General features: G+C 43.3%; 1 protein-coding gene across 1 annotated transcript; it reads left to right on the top strand.

The window, feature by feature from the left end:
* The first annotated feature begins 14,868 nt into the window (after positions 1-14,868).
* On the top strand, positions 14,869-16,381 carry LOC124000850 (forkhead box protein D2-like). The gene has a single exon (XM_046307519.1). The coding sequence runs from the start codon at positions 15,152-15,154 to the stop codon at positions 16,112-16,114; it is 963 nt and encodes a 320-aa protein (XP_046163475.1). The 5' UTR covers positions 14,869-15,151; the 3' UTR covers positions 16,115-16,381.
* Positions 16,382-23,613: the final 7,232 nt, after the last annotated feature.

Raw genomic sequence — 23,613 nt, 5'->3', positions numbered from 1 at the left:
CCAAGACCAGAGTAGACACATTTTCTATTTAATACAACAGTTTTTGTGACAGAAATATCAGTGGAGTTGAAAATGCCACAGAAACACATTGAACTTTCGATTTTTATTATGTACATGAAAACATAAGTGAAAAAGTAAAATGTTTGTGCACTACCTCATCACACTTATATATATATATATATATGGGGCTGTGTGATTTGGTTGTGCATCTGCAGTTTTTCTATTGTTATGTCAGTCATTGACATGGTCACTCAGCTACTGTAGCCCATGTCAGCTAACATTTTTTAGATCGGAAAGTGTGTCGAGCTAGCTATCTAAACGTGTGAGCCATGTTCTTCAAGGGTCCCCCATTGATTTTGTCATGCAAAAATGTGTAGAATTACAGGAAATAAAAACTGATATGATTCTCTCCAGCCAATGGAAAATGTGTATAATTGCAGGGTATTAGCACCATGGCAAAATTAATAGAATTGCATGACATTTGTGATAAAAAATGTCTGTCTGCCTCATAGTAAAATGAGTAGAATTGCACAAAATGTGTTCTCTCTGACATGTGGAAAATGTGTAGAATTGCAGAAAACTTGCTTTAAAACTACCAGGCAAGCTAGGGCCGGTCCTGATCATATGTCCAGGGTGCTGTTTGTCCCTAACAAATTACTTCTGCTTTAAACGAGCCATGTTGATGTACTGTAGGTGTGAACCAACATATGCACAAATTTATTTAATCAATTTTAAATAATGTTGGTATATTATTTGCATTATTCTATTTAATGGCAGAGACTGCTGTTACATATTTAACAAATAAATATACAGTAGAATGTAGAGTACACATTTTTATCCAACACATTTCTGACTTTATTGTATTAGTCAACACAGAGTATGTTGGATTGCTCTATTACTCTAAGTGGTAAATTATGAATAAATTACTCTAAGTCTGGGATGGGCAAATTTGATAGGGTGGGGGCCACAAACAAATCAGAACTCGTGAGGGGCTGCAGTGGCTAGTGGGTCTGCATACCCTAAGTTAATTTCCTGTTATTCTGACATATATACAGTACCAGTCAAAGGTTTGGGCACGCCTACTCATTCCAGTGTTTTTATTCGTCTTTATTTTCTGCATTGTAGAATAATAGTGAAGACATCAAAACTATGAAATAACACATATGGAATCATGTAGTAACCAAACATTTCTTAGCCCAGAAAATGTTATTTTACCGGAATAACTTTTGGATATCAGATTGGCGGTAACTCACCAGCACTACCAGCATTACGACCAGGAATAAGACTTTCCCGAAGCGGATCCTTTGTTCGCACCACCCAGGGCAATTCAAAAATCAAATCAAATCCAATTTTATTTGTCACATACACATGGTTAGCAGATGTTAATGCGAGTGTAGCGAAATGCGTGTTAACCCTCGCAAGGCTGCAGGCCCAGACGGCATCCCAAGCCGCGCCCTCAGAGCATGCGCAGACCAGCTGGCCGGTGTGTTTACAGACATATTCAATCAATCCCTATACCAGTCTGCTGTTCCCACATGCTTCAAGAGGGCCACCATTGTTCCTGTTCCCAAGAAAGCTAAGGTAACTGAGCTAAACGACTACCGCCCCGTAGCACTCACTTCCGTCATCATGAAGTGCTTTGGGAGACTAGTCAAGGACCATATCACCTCCACCCTACCTGACACCCTAGACCCACTCCAATTTGCTTACCGCCCAAATAGGTCCACAGACGATGCAATCTCAACCACACTGCACACTGCCCTAACCCACCTGGACAAGAGGAATACCTATGTGAGAATGCTGTTCATCGACTACAGCTCGGCATTCAACACCATAGTACCCTCCAAGCTCGTCATCAAGCTCGAGACCCTGGGTCTCGACCCCGCCCTGTGCAACTGGGTACTGGACTTCCTGACGGGCCGCCCCCAGGTGGTGAGGGTAGGCAACAACATCTCCCCGCTGATCTTCAACACGGGGGCCCCACAAGGGTGCGTTCTGAGCCCTCTCCTGTACTCCCTGTTCACCCACGACTGCGTGGCCACGCACGCCTCCAACTCAATCATCAAGTTTGCGGACGACACAACAGTGGTAGGCTTGATTACCAACAACGACGAGACGGCCTACAGGGAGGAGGTGAGGGCCCTCGGAGTGTGGTGTCAGGAAAATAACCTCACACTCAACGTCAACAAAACTAAGGAGATGATTGTGGACTTCAGGAAACAGCAGAGGGAACACCCCCCTATCCACATCGATGGAACAGTAGTGGAGAGGGTAGCAAGTTTTAAGTTCCTCGGCATACACATCACAGACAAACTGAATTGGTCCACTCACACTGACAGCGTCGTGAAGAAGGCGCAGCAGCGCCTCTTCAACCTCAGGAGGCTGAAGAAATTTGGCTTGTCACCAAAAGCACACAAACTTCTACAGATGCACAATCGAGAGCATCCTGGCGGGCTGTATCACCGCCTGGTACGGCAACTGCTCCGCCCTCAACCGTAAGGCTCTCCAGAGGGTAGTGAGGTCTGCACAACGCATCACGCATCACTGGGGGCAAACTACCTGCCCTCCAGGACACCTACACCACCCGATGTTACAGAAAGGCCATAAAGATCATCAAGGACATCAACCACCCGAACCACTGCCTGTTCACCCCGCTATCATCCAGAAGGTGAGGTCAGTACAGGTGCATCAAAGCTAGGACCGAGAGACTGAAAAACAGCTTCTATCTCAAGGCCATCAGACTGTTAAACAGCCACCACTAACATTGAGTGGCTGCTGCCAACACACTGTCATTGACACTGACCCAACTCCAGCCACTTTAATAATGGGAATTGATGAGAAATGATGTAAATATATCACTAGCCACTTTAAACAATGCTACCTTATATAATGTTACTTACCCTACATTATTCATCTCACATATACTGTACTCTAAATCATCGACTGCATCCTTATGTAATACATGTATCACTAGCCACTTTAACTATGCCACTTTGTTTACTTTGTCTACATACTCATTTCATATGTATATACTGTACTCGATACCATCTACTGTATGCTGCTGGATCGGCCTCTGAACTTATTCCAGAGGCCGATCCAAAACAATGACGGCGAAAAAGAGGGACTCGAAGTGGTCTTCTAGTCTGACTTAGGAGCCGCGCACACCACCAACTGCTTCCGAGTATATTACTCACTAATGTTCAATCCCAGCATAACAAAGTTGACAAGATACTGTCGGAGTCAGACCAGAAATCTGGATTCTCAGTTCATCGCGCCGACAGGAATAAACACCTCTCCGGGAAGAAGACGGGTGGGGGTGTGTGTTTCATGATTAACGGCCAATTGTGTAATTGTAATAAAATACAGGAACTCAAGTCCTTTTGTTCACCCAACCTAGAATACCTTACAAACGCCGACCGTATTATCACATCCTCGTATATCCCCCCCTCAAGCCGATACCACGACCCCCAAGGAACCTTGCTGGAGTTTATGCAAACTGGAAACCATATATCCTGATTCATTGTAGCTGGGGATTTTAACAAAGCAAATTTGAGGAAAAGGCTACCTAAATTCTATCAGCATATCGACTGTAGTACTCGCGCTGGAAAAACACTCGACCATTGTTATTCCAACTTCCGGGATTCATACAAGGCCCCCCCCCCCCCCCACTCCTCTCGGCAAATCTGACCACGACTCAATTGTGCTCATCCCTTCCTATAGGCAGAAACTCAAACAGGAAGTACCCATGCTAAGGACTATTCAACGCTGGTCTGACCAATCGGAATCCACGCTTCAAGATTGTTTTTTTGACCATGCGGACTAGGATATGTTCCGGGTAGCTTCCGCAAATAATATTGATGTCACGGTTTTCTTCTGGTGAAAGAGAGGCGGACCAAAATGCAGCGTGGTTGTTATTCATTGTACTTTAATAAAGAAACTGTACACAAATAAACTAACAAAACAACAAACGTGCGAAAACCTAAAACAGTCCTATCTGGTGCAAAACACAGAGACAGGAACAATCCCCCACAAACACACAGTGAAACCCAGGCTACCTAAATATGGTTCCCAATCAGAGACAATGACTAACACCTGCCTCTGATTGAGAACCATATCAGGCCAGACATAGAAATAGACAAACAAGACATCCAACATAGAATGCCCACTCAGATCACACCCTGACCAACCAAAACATAGAAACATACAAAGCAAACTATGGTCAGGGTGTGACAATTGATGTGTACACTGAGACGGTTAGTGATTTTATCAAGAAGTGTATAGGAGATGTTGTTCCCACTGTGACTGGTAAAACCTACCCTAGCCAGAAACCGTGTATAGATAGCAGGATTCGCGCAAAACGGAAAGTGCGAACCACTGCATTTAACCATGGCAAGGTGACTGGGAATATGGCAGAATACAAACAGAGTAGTCATTCCCTCCGCAAGGCAATCAAACAGGCAAAACATCAGTATAGAGACAAATTGGAGTCGCAATTCAATGCAATTCAATTCAATGGCTCAGACACGTCTCACAGACTACAAAAGGAAAACCAGCCACGTCGTGGACACCGACGTCTTGCTTCAGGACAAGCTAAACACGTTCTTTGCCCGCTTTGAGGATACCGCAGTGCCACTGACGAGACCAGCTACCAAGGACTGTGGGCTCTCCTTCTCTGTAGCCGACGTGAGTAAGACATTTAAACGTGTTAAGCCTCGCAAGACTGCCGGCCCAGACAGCATCACTAGCCGCATCCTCAGAGAATGCACAGACCAGCTGGTTGGTGTGTTTACAGACATATTCAATCTCTCCCTATCCCAGCCTGCTGTCCCCACATGCTTCAAGATGGCCGCCATTGTTCCTGTACCCAAGAATGCAAAGGTAACTGAACTAAATGACTATTGCCCCTGTAGCACTCACTTCTGTCATCATGAAGTGCTTTGAGAGACTAGTCAATGATCATTACTTTTACATTACATTTAAGTCATTTAGCAGACGCTCTTATCCAGAGCGACTTGATCATATCACCTCCACCTTACCTGTCACCCTAGACCCACTTCAATTTGCTTACCGCCCCAATGGGTCCACAGACGATGCAATCTCCATCACACTGCCCTATCCCATCTGGACAAGAGGAATACCTATGTAAGAATGCTGTTCATTGACTATAGCTCAGCATTCAACACCATAGTACACTCCAAGCTCATCATTAAGCTTGAAGCCCTGGGTCTGAACCCCGCCCTGTGCAATTGGGTCCTGGACATCCCGACGGGCCGACTCCAGGTGGTGAAGGTAGGAAACAATATTTCCACTTCGCTGATCCTCTACACGGGGGCCCCACAAGGGTGCGTGCTCAGCCCCCTCCTGTACTCCCTGTTCACCCATGACTAAGTGGCCATGCACGCCTCCAACTCAATCATCAAGTTTTCAGACGACACAACAGTAGTAGGCTTGATTACCAACAATGAAGAGACAGCATACAGGGAGGAGGTGAGGGCTCTGGGAGTGTAGTGTCGGGAAAATAACCTCTCACTCAATGTCAACAAAACAAAGGTGACGATTGTGGACTTCAGGAAACAGCAGAGGGAGCACCCCCCTATCCACATCGATGGGACAGCAGTGGAGAAGGGGGAAAGTTTTAGGTTCCTTGGCGTACATACAGTTGAAGTCGGAAGTTTACATAAACCTTAGCCAAATACATTGTGAGCGTACCAAGTAATTAGGCGTCACTCTAAAGCGGGAAGGTGGAATAAACGAGTCAGGAGTAGGTTTTTCTGATTGAACATGGTTCTCTATTGAGGGTATTTTGTCAAAAAAAACATTAACATAATCAATGAAAAATCTTCCAAGGAAAAAAACACATCTTCTCCAGATGAAACAAGAACACAATAGGATAATCTTTAAACTACAACAAACATAAATCATGGGTTTGTCACCATCTTCCCGGTTCTTTCAGCACAGCTTCTCTCTCTCGGTGGCCATCTTCCAGAGATAATTTCCCCCGGTTTGCTGGTTCCATTCTCTCTTTTATAGGGGAAGGAGAGTATCTCATTAGTACCGTCAGCTGTGCTTAATTGACTCTGGTTACCTGGTCTCCCATGCTTTGTTGGGCTACTATCCATGAGCCCAGCCTGCCCTCTAGTGGTCCTTCCACATACCTTCCCCCCCAGGACCGAACCGGAGGGTCGGGCGCCAGACACACCGTCTTGGTCGCGTCGGGACAGCGCGTCTGCATTCCCGTTCCTCGATCCGGCCCTGTGGATGACATGGAAAGAGAACGGTTGTAAAGACAAAAACCATCTGGCTATTCTGTTGTTATTGTTTCTCTTACCAGCCATCCACGTGAGGGGCGCATGGTCAGTAACTAATGCAAACCTCCGACCCAGTAGGTAGTACCGGAGATAATCGAGGGCCCACTTGATGGCTAAGGCCTCTTTCTCTACGGTCGCATACCTCTGTTCCTGATCGCTGTTTCCTACTAATGAAGAGAATCGGCTTCTCTGCTTCACCTTCACCCTGAGCTAGTACGGCCCCGAGCCCGGTATCCGAGGCGTCGACCTGCACAATGAACTCTTGTGAGAAGTCCGGAGCCTGTAGAACGGGATCAGAACACAGGCCATCTTTTAACAATTGAAAGGCCTCTTCCGCCTCGTCTTTCCACTCTACCTGGTTTGGCAGGTTTTTCCTGATGAGGTTTGTGAGGGGGTTGGCAATGGTTGCATATCCCGGGATAAAACGGCGATAATATCCTGTTATCCCTAAGAAGGCCCGAACGTCTCGCTTGGTCCGGGGTCGAGGCCAGTCACGAATTGCCCTGGTCTTCTCTGCCTGCGGGCGTATTTTCCCATTCCCCACGGTATACCCCAGGTATTCCGCTTCGGACAGGCCCAGGCAGCATTTATTTGGATTGGCTGTCAACCCTGTGGCTTCCAAACTCACGAGCACCGCCCGTAATCGCAGGAGGTGACTATCCCAGTCCTCGCTGTGGATGACCACATCGTCTATGTACGCCGCTGCATACTCTTGATGGGGGCGTAGAATGGCATCCATGAGGCGTTGGAAGGTTGCAGCGGCTCCGTGCAGTCCGAAGGGCATCCTCACATACTGGAAAAGCCCCTCTGGGGTGGCGAAGGCAGTCTTTGGGCGATCCTCCGGAGCCACCGGCACTTGCCAATATCCCTTCGTCAAATCCAGGGTAGTGATGAACTTGGCCTTTCCTAAGCGCTCCAAGAGTTCATCCACTCGGGGCATGGGGTACGCATTGAATGTAGAGATGGCATTCACGCCCCTAAAGTCGTTGCAGAGTCTCATACTACCATCGGCTTTGGGGACCAGGACTATGGGACTGGACCACTCGCTCGTCGAGGGCTCGATCACGCCCATCCTCAACATCTCCCTCACCTCTTTCTTAGCGATGACTCGGCGAGCCTCAGGAATCCTGTAAGGGCGGATATGCACTTTCTTGCCGGGTTCAGTGTGGATATGGTGGAACAGAACATCTGTTTGTCCTGGGAATGGAGAGAATACTCGACCAAAGTTCATAATCAGCTTATCTAGCTGTCTTGACTGCTCCGGTAGGAGAGTTTGGCCACGGCGCACCTGTGGTAGAGCCTCTTTTTTTTCTTTGCCCTCCAGGGCCATCAAAGCCACCTCCTCCTCTCGTCCATGGTACGTCTTCAGCAGGTTTATGTGATAGAGTTGGACCTTCTTCCTCCTGTCAGGTTGCTTGATGAGGTAATTGACCGGTGAGACCCTTTTCATTACCTCGTAGGGCCCCCTCCACTGCGCCAGCAAGCGATGTTCGGCCGTGGGCACAAGCACCATCACTTTCTCTCCCACGGTGAACTCACGGGGGGGGTCGCAGATTTATCATAGGCCCGGCCTTGGGTCCTTTGGGCCTTCTCCATATGCTCCTTGACTATGGGCCACACTGCTGACAGGCGGTCTCTCATCAGGGTAACGTGTTCTATTGTGGATCGAAAGGGGCATGGTTGGGTCTCCCAGGTCTCCTTGGCTAAGTCGAGGATTCCTCGACAGGGTCTGCCATAGAACAATTCAAACGGCGAGAATCCAGTGGATGCCTGAGGTACTTCTCGCAGGGCAAACATTAAGTGTGGGAGGAGCATGTCCCAGTTTTTCCCGTCTCGGGACACCACTCTTCTCAACATGCTTTTAATTGTTTTGTTCAAGCGTTCACACAACCCATCTGTTTGAGGGTGGAATATGCTTGTACGTATCTGTTGAACCTGATATAACCGACACAAGTCCTTCATCAACCGGGACATGAACGGGGTTCCTTGATCGGTTAAGATCGTCTTGGGAAGGCCCACACGAGAGAACATCAGGAATAATTCCTTGGCAATTCCCTTTGACGACATGTTACGCAGGGGTATGGCCTCCGGGAACTTGGTAGCATAATCTATAACCACTAGGATGTACTCGTGTCCTCTGGCAGATTTTGGGAGGGGTCCTACGAGGTCCATAGCTATGCGTTCAAAGGGAGTCTCTATGATGGGGAGAGGAATCAAAGGGTTACGTAGGTGTGGCCTTGGGGCTGTACGTTGACATTGATCACACGTCTTACAATACTTGGCCACATCTCGGGTGACACGGGGCCAATAGAATCTCTGCATGATTCTGTCAATAGTCTTGTCTCGTGCCAGGTGTCCTCCTAGGACGTGGGAATGGGCTAACTGTAGAACTGTATCCCTGTAGGGTCTAGGCACCATTAGTAATTCCTGGTTTTCCCCCCTTCGTCGTACGACCCAGTATAAGAGACCCCGCCTGATTGCATAGTAAGGAAGAGGGGGCTCACCTGATCCGTCGACGTTCCTCCCGTCGATCACCTTCACCTTCCTCATGGCCTCCCTTAGGTCTGGGTCTCTATGCTGCGAGGTGCCGAACTGTCCCTTTAATTCCTGGGGCAGGTCAACCGCAGTAGAGGGATGTGGAGGTTGTTCCACATCCCCATCAGGGGATACCGAGGAGAATCCCTTCCAGGTTCCCTCCTCGGATGGAGCTTCAAATATATCCCTTAGTGCCTGGTTGCTCCTTCCTTCCTGCGTTGTGTATAACCCTTCACAGGTGTCTTCATCGGTGGTTTCCTGGAATATCTGTCGTAAACGTTGGGTCGCTATTTCTTCCTCTGCAGTAGAGGACGAGGACGCGGCTACGTCTCCTTGTAGTACTACTACCTCGGGCTTGGAGATTCTCTTCTTTCCTGTCCACTACGAGAGTCTCTATCACATGTCCTACTCCCTTTCCAGGTTCTAGCCACTGTTTTGTCAGTCGTATTAAGGCGAAGATCTGGGCACGGACGGGTTGATCAGCTGTATAGGTCCATTGATGGAACTTTACAGCCCTATCTCTGGCAGTCAGCTGGTACCGGGACAGGATCTCGGTTTTTAGTCGCCCATAGTCCGCAGCTTCGCGGGAATCCAGGTCAAAATAGGCTTCCTGAGCCACCCCGGTCAAAAGAGGAGCTAATGCGCTAGCCCATTCTGTGGGCGGCCACTCTTCCAAGGTGGCCGTCCTTTCGAAGGTCATGAGGAAGGCCTCAATATCATCCTCCTTGGAGAGACGAGATAAGATGGCGTGAGCAGCCGCTCTTGGCCTAACTCTAGGTTCTTCTCGTCGACTCAGCTGTTGTTGCAGGAGTTCTATGGTTGTCTGCTGTGCCGTGATCAATTGTTGTAGTAGGGCGTTATCCATCGTTCTTGAATGGTTCCTCCGGGTCTTCTGGAAGAATATTAATTTACTCACTTATCCTTGTGTCACTCGTCCACCTAATGCCTGCATTCTCCACCAATGTGAGCGTACCAAGTAATTAGGCGTCACTCTAAAGCGGGAAGGTGGAATAAACGAGTCAGGAGTAGGTTTTTCTGATTGAACATGGTTCTCTATTGAGGGTATTTTGTCAAAAAAAACATTAACATAATCAATGAAAAATCTTCCAAGGAAAAAAACACATCTTCTCCAGATGAAACAAGAACACAATAGGATAATCTTTAAACTACAACAAACATAAATCATGGGTTTGTCACCATCTTCCTGGTTCTTTCAGCACAGCTTCTCTCTCTCGGTGGCCATCTTCCAGAGATAGTTTCCCCCGGTTTGCTGGTTCCATTCTCTCTTTTATAGGGGAAGGAGAGTATCTCATTAGTACCGTCAGCTGTGCTTAATTGACTCTGGTTACCTGGTCTCCCATGCTTTGTTGGGCTACTATCCATGAGCCCAGCCTGCCCTCTAGTGGTCCTTCCACAACATTTAAACTCAGTTTTTCACAATTCCTGACATTTAATCCTAGTAAAAATTCCCTGTATTAGGTCAGTTAGGATCACCACTTTACACAGCATGGAGGTGTGTTGAGTCATTGTCCTGTTGAAAAACAAATGATAGTCCCACTAAGCACAAACTAGATGGGATGGTTTATCGCTGCAGAATGCTGTGGTAGCCATGCTGGTTAAGTGTTCCTTGAATTAAAAATAAACCACTTACAGTGTCACCAGCAAAACATCCCCACACCATCACACCTCCTCTTCCATGCTTCACGGTGGGAACCACACATGTGGGGATCATCCATTCACCTACTCTGCGTCTCACAAAGACACGGTGGTTGGAACCAAAAATGTTTTAAAAAAGGACAGATTTCCACCGGTCTAAAGTCCATTGCTCATGTTTCTTGGCCCAAGTAAGTCTCTTATTATTATTTGTGTCCTTTAGTAGTGGTTCCTTGGCAGCAATTTGATCATGAAGGCCTGATTCACACAGTCTCCTCTGAACAGTTCATGTTAAGATGTGTCTGTTACTTGAACTCTGTGAAGCATTTATTTGGGCTGCAATTTCTGAGGCTGGTAACTCTAATGAACATCCTCTGCAGCAGAGGTAAATATGTGTATTCCTTTCCTGTGGTGGTCCTCATGATTTAATTTTATTCTTGAAATGTTCCAGATTGATTGACCTTCATGTTTTAAAGTAATGACGGACTGTCATTTCTCTTTGCGTATTTGAGTTGTTCTCGCCATAATATGGACCTGGTCTTTTACCAAATAGGGCTATCTTCTGTATACCACCCCTACCTTGTCACCACACAACTGATTGGCTCAAACACATTAAGAAGGAAAGAAATTCCACAAATGAACTTTTAACAAAGGCACACCTGTTAATGGAAATGCATTCCAGATGACTACCTCATGAAGCTGGTTGAGAGAATGCCAATAGAGTGCAAAGCTGTCATCAAGGCAAATGGTGGCTACTTTTGAAGAATCTCAAATGTAAAATATATTTAATTTGTTTAACTCTTTTTTGGTTACTACATGATTCAACGTGTGTTATTTAATAGTTTTGATGTCTTCACTATTATTCTACAAATTGGAAAATAGTAAAAATAAAGAAAAACCCTGGAATGCGTATTATATATATATTGTTATTATTATTATTGCTATTTTTTATTGGTACACGGACCTACATAAGGGTGGGACAGCCAGTTGCCCATCCCTGCTCTATGTGGTAATTCTTATATTTTTGAATGTGGTGTGATCTTTCATTTTTGCCACAAGATGGCGTCATGCCCGCTTTTGGAGAAAAGTCTCTCCTGGACACACAACATGACTAGGTATTCTAAAATATAAATTGTTTTGGTCCTCTGTAGTTTACATGTAGTTTGACGTAGACTCCTTGGAAATTAGCTCCTTCATAGAGATGTAATATTTGTTTATTTGCCAAAAGCTATTTGAAACTGAAGGCATGGGGGGTAAAATGTAATAGCACACACAAATGACATCAGATCAAGGCGATGGTGAAAACTCTAGTAAAGCAACACGTACTGACCTGATGATTTATGAGATTCCATCCTCTTCTGGATCCCTCCTAAATGCTGAGAGTGAGTCAAGCATACACACTCACTCATTCACAGAATAATACATATACACACACTTCCCGTTATTTCGTTTCTTACATCACTATTGTTTGGCTCAGCAGTTCCTTAAATGTGGATGAACTAGTAATTAATGATATACAATGCCTCTCACATTATGCCTGAGTCACTCCACACTGCACTGCCAAGGTTTTAAGTGGATAAAGCTGAAGAGGTGTTTATGTGAAATTGACAGAAAACATCCTCAGTCTTTGAAGTGCTAGTCAATATTTCCTAATAAAAAGCATTTGTTAGTCTATATTTTTTGTTTTCAGTTTGATTAGGCTTACAAATTGAAGGGATATTTTGACAGAATTGTTAACAGAAATATGTAGACGAATGTCTGAAGAATAATTAGTTTTAAATTATTTACTGTGTGCGTGTGTGTTTGTGAGTGAGATAGAGTCTGGGGTCTGAAGAACAAATTAATTGAACGCCTATACTTCAAATGACTACAAAGTTCATCAGCAGGTGAATTTAACTTGGGTTTAGCTCCATTTATCTGTAGGACTAAGCTGCTTTAAATATAATTTACGATGTGATATGACGATACACTACAACTTTTACGCGACAGCATCATATTTTATGTCGCATCTAATAACAATATCGGATGGGGCGTTATTGTTTCTTATAATGAACTGTCACTTAGCCAATAGGCTATCTCAGTATAGGGCCTTTGTTGGTTTGATCATTTTCATCTCTGGTTTCTCAACGAGACAGTTCAACGAGAAAATAATAATGTTTCTCGTGCCAGCTATTGTCATTTTAGCGCCATATCTGTGGAAATTCAGACGAATTTCTATTATTATCCGTTTTTGTTATTGAAACCACACAACGCGTTTTTCCGCCCCGGCATTGGACCTGTTTCCAATCTGAAGACATGCGTGATGAATTTGGCAAATTATCTGCAGCTTTTTCGGTAACGTAGCCCACCCACACCAGCCCAGTCGCCCGCTGCCCTGGGGTATCAATAGGAAATGTGGAAATCCCAACAAAGAACTAAATCATTAAACATAAACAACCCAGGGCCTTCGAACAGTACAAACGTGCCCCCCGCTTCTGGCATTCATTTTATGGATTGGCAAGTGCAAATCTATTACTTTCAGCATAATACCAGTTTATTCTCAGTCGGCTATTAGGCCTATATAAAATACAATTTAATAGTGTCATTACGGACTGTTATATATTTAAAGGTGTGTGTTTTCAATTGAGTAGCAGGCCGATGGTTTCCTTGTACATGAGAAATAAGGCATATCAATTACATTTTTCTCAGTGTGTAATTTCTGACATTATGACCGTCCTGTTACCTCTCGCTAAATAGGCTTCTCATGGAGGAAAAATAATGTCAGCAAGCCTTAGCCAGATCTAGTCATATGCCTATCACGAAATTACAAGTAGGCTAGCTGCTACATTTAATTGGCATAGTAGCCTAGTTTCAATATGCTCGAATATTATTCATGTTGCTATTATAATAGCAGCATGTTATTAGCATAATTAGGCTACTATACATTTCTATAGGCCACATTTCCCTCTATAAATGGTAAAAGTTGCAAGGCGCCGTAAATTCTCTATCTATAGGGATAGACACCTTCTGAAGGTTACCCTTAGGCCTACTGGTCCAACAATTGTTTTTGCCACTATAGATATAGATTATGGAGTTTGCTCATACTTCTCTTCCGTCACTGCAAGTCCCCAATATCAACACAAGTATTGTTAATCTTCACTCTCCTTTGATTTGTCTCATTTACCTTGGCTAAAACGAATAGGCCTACCACATTTATTTTTTGATCGATCTAGATTGATTGATTTCATCTAGCCTTTCAATTATTGCAGAATTCTGAATGTGGGCCTCTGGCTGTAGTATATGAAGTGATATTTTCACAACCATTATGCCTTTATCCAAAGCACATCATTTCTTCAAAGAAGCATTAACCTAATAAAAATTATTCCTCATTTGATTTGATTAAACTTCATGTCTAACTTCGTATTTTCAACATTTCTAACTCAACACGCTTCCCTATATTATAGTTGTTTAGTCGGTGCCATTTGTGCAAAATGTTAGAATTTAAGCCTCGATCACACCTATAGTGTTTAAGCAAAATGTACGCAGCATCATCTGGATATGTGTGCAACAAAAGTTCAACATTCACCATCTGCTACTGTTTCTGTCAAACAGTCTATGCATACAATACGATGCACATGTCCGATTAATCCAACCTATGCACCACACAGAACGCACTGCAACTGCCGCTGTAACACAATGCTGCCAGCCAAATGCAGCGTTCCATTGGAAATGAATGTACTTTTGGTGTACCAAAACACAATAAAGCTGTCGGTGGGATGGAGGCTTTAGGCACATTTTTATTGTGTAGCCTTTCATTCATACTCATACTTCAATTCATACTCTCCTCCATGTTTTGCACATGGGCATATGTTGCTAAAATATTATAAGAAAAATGTTCGAAGCGCCCTTTAGTAGGACATTATTATTTATTCAGAAAAAAAGCGTATACTGAGTTATCTTTGTTTTTGGCGCTTCACAAAAATTACAATTATAGGCCATTTTCTTTTTGAAAATGTGTTATTGATGTGGTGATAGTTCAGATGATCTAGGGCGGCTATATGTCTACTCCTCCATATATTTGATATTTCGAATAGCCATCTACAAGTAGGCCTTGGTCTAATAGGATAACATAATTTCCCCCCACCATATTGATATTATGGTTGTCACTTATTAAACGAAAGGTAATTTACTGAATGGAATTTGAAATATGATGTTGATTTTGGAGTGATGGGATGACGATAGGTAACGGTTGGTACTTTGGTACCGATTGCCTTGTTTCGATTGGTTAAGAGCTTCTCCTCGATCATAACCATGACATCACAGTCACCTGATCCAATACGGTTACAGTTCCAACAGGAAACCAACGATAGAGGATGCTGGACATCTTGGAAGTCTCACGGTGCTTCATAACTTTCTCAGCCTCCCTTTTCTCCGTTTAAGGCTAGAAAGTTGTTCCATTTCATGTTTGTTTGGAGATAAAAAGGCTTTGGATTATTTGAAGTATTGTTTTTTTCTCTTGAATAACTAACGTGAGAGGGGGCTGAGCGCACATATTTTAAGCTTGTTTTTTGTGTGAATGGAGAGGGCAAAACCTTGCGCGTGAGCATCTATCCCTTTCAAAGAACTGACCCTTTCCCACCTGTTGGGGCAGGTGGTTTTGGCTCTGCCCGTGGACTATGACATTGGACTTGGAGCCCATGGAAGATTTTGTTATTGACGTAGTGGGAGAGGGACTCCGGGATAACGGAGATGAGCATCTCGTGTCCTTACCTTTGGAAGAGGCGAGAAGCGCAGAGCATGAACCTGACATTTTTCTGTCTTCGAGCGGGCAGGACGAGGATAGGGACGACTACTCACCCACATCGAAGCGTCCTCCAGCAGCAAGTAAAAGCCCGGCTTCAGTAAAGCCTCCGTACTCCTACATCGCTTTGATAACAATGGCCATATTACAAAGCCCCAAAAAGCGTCTTACCCTCAGCGAGATATGTGACTTTATCAGCCACCGATTCGTTTATTATCGTGAGAAGTTCCCTGCCTGGCAGAATTCCATCAGACACAACCTTTCGCTCAATGACTGCTTTGTCAAAATGCCCCGGGAGCCTGGTAATCCAGGGAAGGGAAACTACTGGACGCTAGACCCCAATTCTTCGGACATGTTTGAGAATGGGAGCTTTCTGCGTCGAAGGAAGAGGTTCAAACGCCAGCATTTTCGTTTCGGGGTGCTCAAGGAGCAACCCCTTGAGCCCAGTGGCTTTCACAACTTGTATAGTACTTATGGATTTGGCACAGCGGGTCTTCAGCTACCCAGTTTGGAGATATATCCGTTCGGCTTCCATCACCATGCACACTCGTCATGCGCGCCCACCATCCCACCTGTTAGCTGCCTGCTACCGGCTTTGTCGAGCCTGTTTACCCGGAACACTTTCGCTGCCAAGGCTTTTCTTCAATCACAGCAGCCTGTCACTATCGGGTCCTTCAATCCGAGCCGCTATGCCACCTTTTCTTCCGCTTTGACCTCCTGCGCTCCCCACGCGTCCCCTGCGCTGTTCCACTCCACGGCGTCTCCACATCTCGTCAGTTTACACCAAGAATATCAGAAATTACAAACTCAGCGCAGCACCTCTGACCTGGCTAAATGATCAGTGCTTGTGAATATTTTAGTTGTGTTTTAGACTTTACATTTTTTATTTGTATCTCAGGTGATAGAAATTTTTGAAGCTCTTGTGGAAAAAGTTATTTGGCAAATGGTAATTGGATGGACTTTCTTGTTGATCTAGGCCTATTTGAAATGTTCTTAAGAATGCTGTAGATGTATGCCTTGCATTGATTACATGTTTCATAGCATCTTGCTTTTTACTTCCTAATGTATGAAATTACATTTGTCAATTGAAATGCAAATATTTAACTGACGAGTTTCCTTTTACATTCGGAAAGAAATAAAGGGAAATATTTAAAACAATATATTTAACTCAGTCATTTTCTTATATGCCTTTGCGTCACTGACTTGACAATGTTGGCACAATTGAAGATCTGTAATTGATGCCTTTAACAACTGATGATTGCATAATGTATATTTTGAATCAATGGAAATATAGCTGCATTTAAAAAATTAAAAAACTATAGTAGGCCTAAATGCGTAGTGGACTTGATTGCATCTGTCAGCAGGAAAAACATTTAATTCAAAATTTTGATGATTGTGTAGATGATGTGTGGGTTAAATTATGTTCAGAACCTTTTACAAAATTAGGGTCATTTTAGTTTGACTGGTTAGCATTTCTCTAATAATAAAGTATGATGGTATTCAATGATATGATGTTTAGGCCTGCATGTAAAACATGTCATCCTATATTAGGTCAAATAGAATTCTTTAAATAATTGTCCAATTTTGACGGTATAGCTTTAAAAGTGTCTGTCGAAACAGGGACTGAGGATCAAGCGATGTGCGGAATCAAACGATATAAAGATCACATGAACGAGATGCAATATTGTGATGGCTCTAATCTATTCTAAATCAAGTATCCTGGAATGGTATGACTACATGTTGAGGATTTTCTGATACTACAATTTTATGGCTCCAATATAGGCCCTACTGCAATTATTTATATATCATGAAAATCTCTCAATGTGGTTGTTCTGCAGCATCTCGCTGTCGTTTACCATTCATCCCCAAAAACTGACGCTTAAACACATTGTAAATGAATGCTCTTTCTAAATTTGAAGTCTAGAAGTAACGGTCTGTGCAGCTGCGCAGCTTTCAGATTGTCAGTTGAGTTACACCACATCCATCCATTTGTTCAACATCATATTATAATGGCCTGATTTTGCGTCATTCTCCACACAGCCTGCTCGATCTCAAACCAAAAATTGAAAAAATCTGTACAACACATTCAAAGACTTCATATTTTCTTGTCGGATTATGAGGTAATTTCTAAATCCGCATTTGGTTGTCTCTCTCCAAAGCATTCCCTACGAGATTTTTTCATATAAATGTTTTAATATGTTTGTATGGGAGATGTAGCTTGAGCCTATAGCTTACTATTCAAAGAGGTATACCACAAACGAACCGTTGCCAGTTGAGGATTTATTCAAATATGTGTTTAAATAGACATCGACACGACGTGATTTAACTCGGTTTTGCTAGAAACAGATTCGTGGAATATAGATCTATTAGTCAGAAAATAAAAGCAATATTACATTGTAAGAATATTAAAGACCTATTAAAGCCCTGAGAATTCTGGATGTTTTAAAACAATATTTTAAAGTAATTAATAACAAAAGCTTTATAACTTGATAGATATCACAATCAAGTAAAATGGTGATACTGGATGCTATATATTTGTAAACATAAAAGGAACAAAACATAAAAGGAATATAAAGGTTTCCTTAGCCTCTTAATATCGTTTAAAATATCCGGAGCCACATTGGAGATGATTCTAGTACTGTTTCAACCCAAAGGAACAGACATTTCTCATGGATTATAATGAAGATTGAGTATTTGAGACAGATTATTCATGTAAATGTTGAATTATAAAATTAGCCATATTTGCTGTTTTCTTTTAACGTCCTTGTTTGGATTTATTGTGTGTTTTTCTTTTACTTCTATGCCAGACCGTGCTGTGTTACACTGACAATCACAGGAAGAAAATAATGTTAGGTTTCATGGGAGGAAAGTATTTCTTTAATTCTACTCTAAGTCTAGTTTAGATTGATGACAACTCTAAAGCTTTTGAAAAGGTCTGATGGATAGAAGTACAATATCCAATTCAGTCTAATGCCGCTTGGCAACCATTGAAGGAGTTAAATGAATAAAAAAAGATTGTTGCCTGATGGAGAATTGTTAAGTTGCTTGACTGAGAGAGAAATACACAATGATTTTCTTTGTGGGTCCCCGTTTGAATAAGGAATAAGTTTGATTCAGGAAATGTACAGACTCGCTCATACTGGGTCACACTGTTTATTTGATCCTTTTTGTGGTCATACATTTTTTTGCACATGAAACACTAAACGTTTATTATTGCTATTGATCATCTTAAACAGTGTGGTGGGAATTGTGGTGAAGTAACCTTAATTGATCCAGCATGAGATTTGTATCATCTGACAGTAAATATTTAGTGTTCGAATGATACTTATCTGCTTGAAAGAAAACTGAAAATACCACTAATGGGTCATTTTAGCTTTGTATCGAACAGAGACTGTATGATAACAGTGTCAGAGCCGTAATGCCATCTTGTATTATGTGGTCAGTCATGATTCATCTCAGAACTCTGGTAAATTAGAAAATAGATCAAGTGTAAACTCTGGGACAGCCAGTGCCTTCATTGATTATACTAGCATCGTCAGGCCTTGGCAACATATACAGTTGAAGTCGGAAGTTTTACATACACCTTAGCCAAATTCATTTAAACTCAGTTTTTCACAATTCCTGACATTTAAACATAGTAAACATTCCCTGTCTTCAGTCAGTTAGGATCACCACTTTATTTTAAGAATGTGAAATGTCAGAATAATAGTAGAGAGAATGATTTATTTCAGATTTATTTCTGCTTTTATTTCTTCATCACATTCCCAGTGGGTCAGAGGTTTATGTACACTCAATTAGTATTTGATATCATTGCCTTTAAATGGTTTAACTTGGGTCAAACATTTTGGGTAGCCTTCCACAAGCTTCCCACAATAAGATGGGTGAATTTTGGCCCATTCCTCCTGACAGAGCTGGTGTAACTGAGTCAGGTTTGTAGGCCTCCTTGCTCGCACACGCTCCCACACATTTTCTATATGATTGAGGTCTTGCTCGCACACGCCTTTTCAGTTCTGCCCACACATTTTCTATATGATTGAGGTCAGGGCTTTGTGATGGCCACTCCAATACCTTGACTTTGTTGTCCTTAAGCCATTTTGCCACAACTTTAGAAGTTGCTTGGGTTCATTGTCCATTTGCAACCAAGCTTTAACTTCCTGACTGATGTCTTGAGATGTTGCTTCAATTTATCCACATAATTGTCCACCCTCATGATGCCATCTATTTTGTGAAGTGCACCAGTCCCTCCTGCAGCAAAGCACCCCCACAACATGATGCGGTCACCCTCGTGCTCACGGTTGGGATAGTGTTCTTTGGCTTGCAAGCCTCCCCCTTTTCCTCCAAACATAACGATGGTCATTATGGCCAAACAGTTCTATTTTTGTTCCATCAGACCAGAGGACATTTCTCCAAAAAGTACGATCTTTGTCCCCATGTGCAGTTGCAAACCGTAGTCTGTCTTTTTTTAATGGCGGTTTTGGAGCAGTGGCTTCTTCCTTGCTGAGCGGCCTTTCAGATTATGTCGATATAGGACTGGTTTTACTGTGGATATAGATAATGTTGTACCTGTTTCCTTCAGCATCTTCACAAGGTCCTTTGCCGTTGTTCTGGGATGGATTTGCACTTTTCGCACCAAAGTACGTTCATCACTAGGAGACAGAGCGCGTCTCCTTCCTGAGCGGTATGAAGGCTGAGTGGTCCCATGGTGTTTATACTTGCGTACTATTGTTTGTATAGATTAACGTACCTTCAGGCATTTTGAAATTGCTCCCAAGGATGAATTTGTGGACTTGTAGAGGTCTACAATTTTTTTCTGAGGTAGGCCTTGAAATACATCCACAGGTACACCTCCAATTGACTCAAATTAGCCTATCAGAAGCTTCTAAAGCCATGACATCTTTTTCTGGAATTTTCCAAGCTGTCTAAAGGCATAGTCAACTTAGTGTATGTAAACTTCTGATCCACTGGAATTGTGATACAGTGAATTGGCCAATAATAGAAATTAGACTCAACTGTCCAGTGTAAACAACGGAAAATCAAAAAGACATAGTCTCACTGGGTAAATGAAATAATCTGTCTGGAAACAATTGTTGGAAAAATGACTTGTGTCATGCACAAAGTAGATGTCCTAACTGACTTGCCAAAACTATAGTTAGTTAACAAGAAATATGTGGAGTGGTTGAAAAATACATTTTAATGACTCCAACCTAAGTGTATGTAAACTTCCAACTAAGGTTGAGTCACTTTCCCTGGTCAGGTATAAGACCTCAAAGTCAAGTCATGCATCAGTCAATGGGTCTGTGTGAAATGCTTTGTAGATGATGCAGAAGTCAATCCTCTTTTATCAAGAACAAATAGAGAAAGAGACAAACAAACTATCAGAAAAGCAGAAGAGTGCTGTTGATTGACAGAGAGAGAAAGGAGTGACATTTATCTGCAGGGAACGTCACTGCACCTGACAAAATAAGCAAGACAGAAACTGTGCATGTATGTCCTCTTGTATGTGTGTTCAGCTGCCCTTTATCATACATGACATCTCCATCCCTGTCGTAAGGGAAGAAGAAACTTGCCAATAATCAGTTGTGTTTGCCTTTATTTTCTTTCCTTTCCATTTTTCAAGATGGGTGTCTAACAGGATGTGAGAGAAACTGTTACTACCTCCTCTTTTTCTATCATTGGAGACCTGTTGCATTAACCCCTGGTCGGCACCACCTCTCTCCTACATTCTCTCTCTTATAGTCTCACTTTTGTTCTTGTTAAATGGCATGTGAAAGAATGTTCCTTGACTGCCAATTCATTTAGAAATTAAATATGTAACAGGACTCAGCAATTGTAACAACAATGACACTGGGCCTTAAATTGAATACGTCACTACAGGAGACTCCAATCGATGTCACATTATGGTTATTCATAACACTATGAACTTGATGAATGTAGGTTTATGCGACTCCCATCAGTGATGCGTGCCCTGTTACCACTCCAGGTTTCTACTCAGTTCCACGTGGATTATCAGTTATGACTTATTATAACTCACATCTTCCCTCTGATGTAGAGGCCATTTCCTGGGAAAAGTCTGTCGATTTAGTCAGAAGTCCATTCATGCCTGACACGGTTGCTATGCCATGCTTTCATTATAGCATTATTAAGGCCAAGCCAAACAGGCAAGGTAAACTCATTCCTCCAACACCCACCCTCTCCTTTCTTCCTTTCCACAGACAGATCACGGGGCGGAGAATGGTGCATTGTGGGATAGCCTTAGCTAATTCAGTCATTAGATGAAAAACAACGTTTCAATGTTATTCCTACATGTTATTTCTACATGTTACAATGTTTCAATGTTATTCCTACTTGTTATTCCTACATTTGAAATGCATCATTTGAAATGAGTTCCCTTGAATGTTTTTATTTTCCTGAACTGTTGAGAGTGGTTTGTAAGTTACTTAAACTGATTGAATTGAAATTGATTGAAAGAAACCAAAGGCAAGACAAGCATTTAAGTGCAGCACAATTTCAAAGGGATTATCTGTTGGCTGCAGTGATCAGAATTGAGGGGGTGGTCGTATCAATGTATAGAGGGGGAAGCTACAGTAAGTAGGTGGCATTTTGAGTAAGCCTTTGAAAAGCTAGCCCTGTGCTACGGCTGATCAGAGCAGAGGTTTTCTCCTCTCACTTTAATGGCTGACTTCCACAGGCTTGGCTTGTTGGCGTTTGCTTTTCCTGGCAGGGCTGATCCCTGCTGCCCCGCTTTTGAGAGTTATTCAATTATATATCTTCCATCCTCCGCGTCTCCCTCTCTCCCCTGCTTCACCGGTCTGTGCTTCACCCTGCCAGGCCCAGTAAAAAAGGGTGCTGCACCGTTCTCCAGTCTCGTGCCCAAGAATTTATGTGTGTGGGGCGGTGGAGGGTAGTGCAGTGTGTTTTTGGAAAAGGGACCCCCCCAACCCTCAGTGCCAGCAGATGACAATGACATATAGCAGGAAAGCCACCCAGAAGGAGAATGATCTCACACCTCAGCCACGTGCGGAGAGAGGAGGGAGGAAGAAAAAGAGGGAGATCTGGGTAGGGAGAGGGAGGGAGAAGGTTTTTATAGAGATGGAGATAAAGAGATTGCAAGGCAGGAAAAGGCAAGTAGGCATGGGGTCTGATTAGGTGCCCGATAAGACAGGGGTGAAGTTCTCTGAGTTGGTGTCGAGACTTAGATTTCCTGGTGTTAATCATAGAACCCTAATGGACTTCGCCTCTATACCCATGAATTGACTAACCACACCCTAAAACCCACTGACTCCCTATATATTTCAGAAGAAACACCCAACTTCTCTCACGAAACACCAAGATCAAAAATATTCTCGCAAACAACATCAAAATATCCGCAGTTGCGCTCTGGGTTTTATTGTTAATCGGATCAGCCTCATTATAACATCTGTGAGACAAAAACACAGGCCCTCTAATGCAGCCATTATGCAGTTCAATGGGTGGCATTTGGTCATGACCCCCCTACTCTTCCCAATGCCCCCCTTCAATCTTCCTGGTACCCTGCTGCGTCCCAGCTGGCGACCTCATGCCCTCACAATTTTCCTGCAGCCTGGCACCTCTTAGGGCTGGTGGGTGAAAAGAGCTCTACCCAATGTGCCCAATAGTTGGGCAACAAGAATCGGGCAATGTCATGTACTCTACCTTCTTGTCGTATCAAGTCCAGACCCACAGGTATGGACCAACAGCTCTAACCCTAGCACAACTGTGGCCAACAAGAAACGCTAGTTAGCATATCCTCAGAGAGCTCAGATCAAAGGCACTGAGGGGTGATGTCACCCACAGCAGCCCCTTAACCGCCTATTGCACCAAATGAGCGTCATTAGCCATACAAACAAGACTAAAACCTGATGTCATTTAATCAAAAAGAAGCAGGAAGCACAATTAACATCTGGTCCAAGACGTGTCAGAGTGGGGTCAGGCTAGCCGGGCTCTGATTACAGTTGTAGTAGGCCTATGGCTTAACAAGAATAACTCTAACCCCAACCTGGCCATGATCTGCTGGCCAACTGATCTCTGAGCAAGACAGAGTGACCTGCCTGCTCCACCAGGCATCACCATGGAGACGTGATGAAGTTTGGAAACTCTGAAGTTAAAGAGTAACAGTAGGGGATAGGTCCCTCCTACAACCCCCTCTCTCTCCAGTTTTGGTTTTCTTCCTTCTCTCAATAATGTCTGCAGTGGCATATTACAACTTGGAAGTGGATTTTAAAGGGGCATTGAAAATGTTGCCAGAATGGGAAAAACATGGACTGGCTCAATCGAAGCAGATTAGGCAGGCGAGCCAAACCTCACGCTTTGTAAAAAATA

This window comes from Oncorhynchus gorbuscha, linkage group LG16 (assembly GCF_021184085.1).
Source record: "Oncorhynchus gorbuscha isolate QuinsamMale2020 ecotype Even-year linkage group LG16, OgorEven_v1.0, whole genome shotgun sequence".
Taxonomy (NCBI): Eukaryota; Metazoa; Chordata; class Actinopteri; order Salmoniformes; family Salmonidae; genus Oncorhynchus; species Oncorhynchus gorbuscha.
Note: the sequence above shows the minus strand (reverse complement) of the source record. Positions and strands in the feature narration are given on the sequence as shown.

Excerpts from the sequence above, each read along its gene's own strand:
- LOC124000850 (XM_046307519.1), top strand. The coding sequence starts at position 15,152 with ATGACATTGGACTTGGAGCCCATGGAAGATTTTGTTATTGACGTAGTG.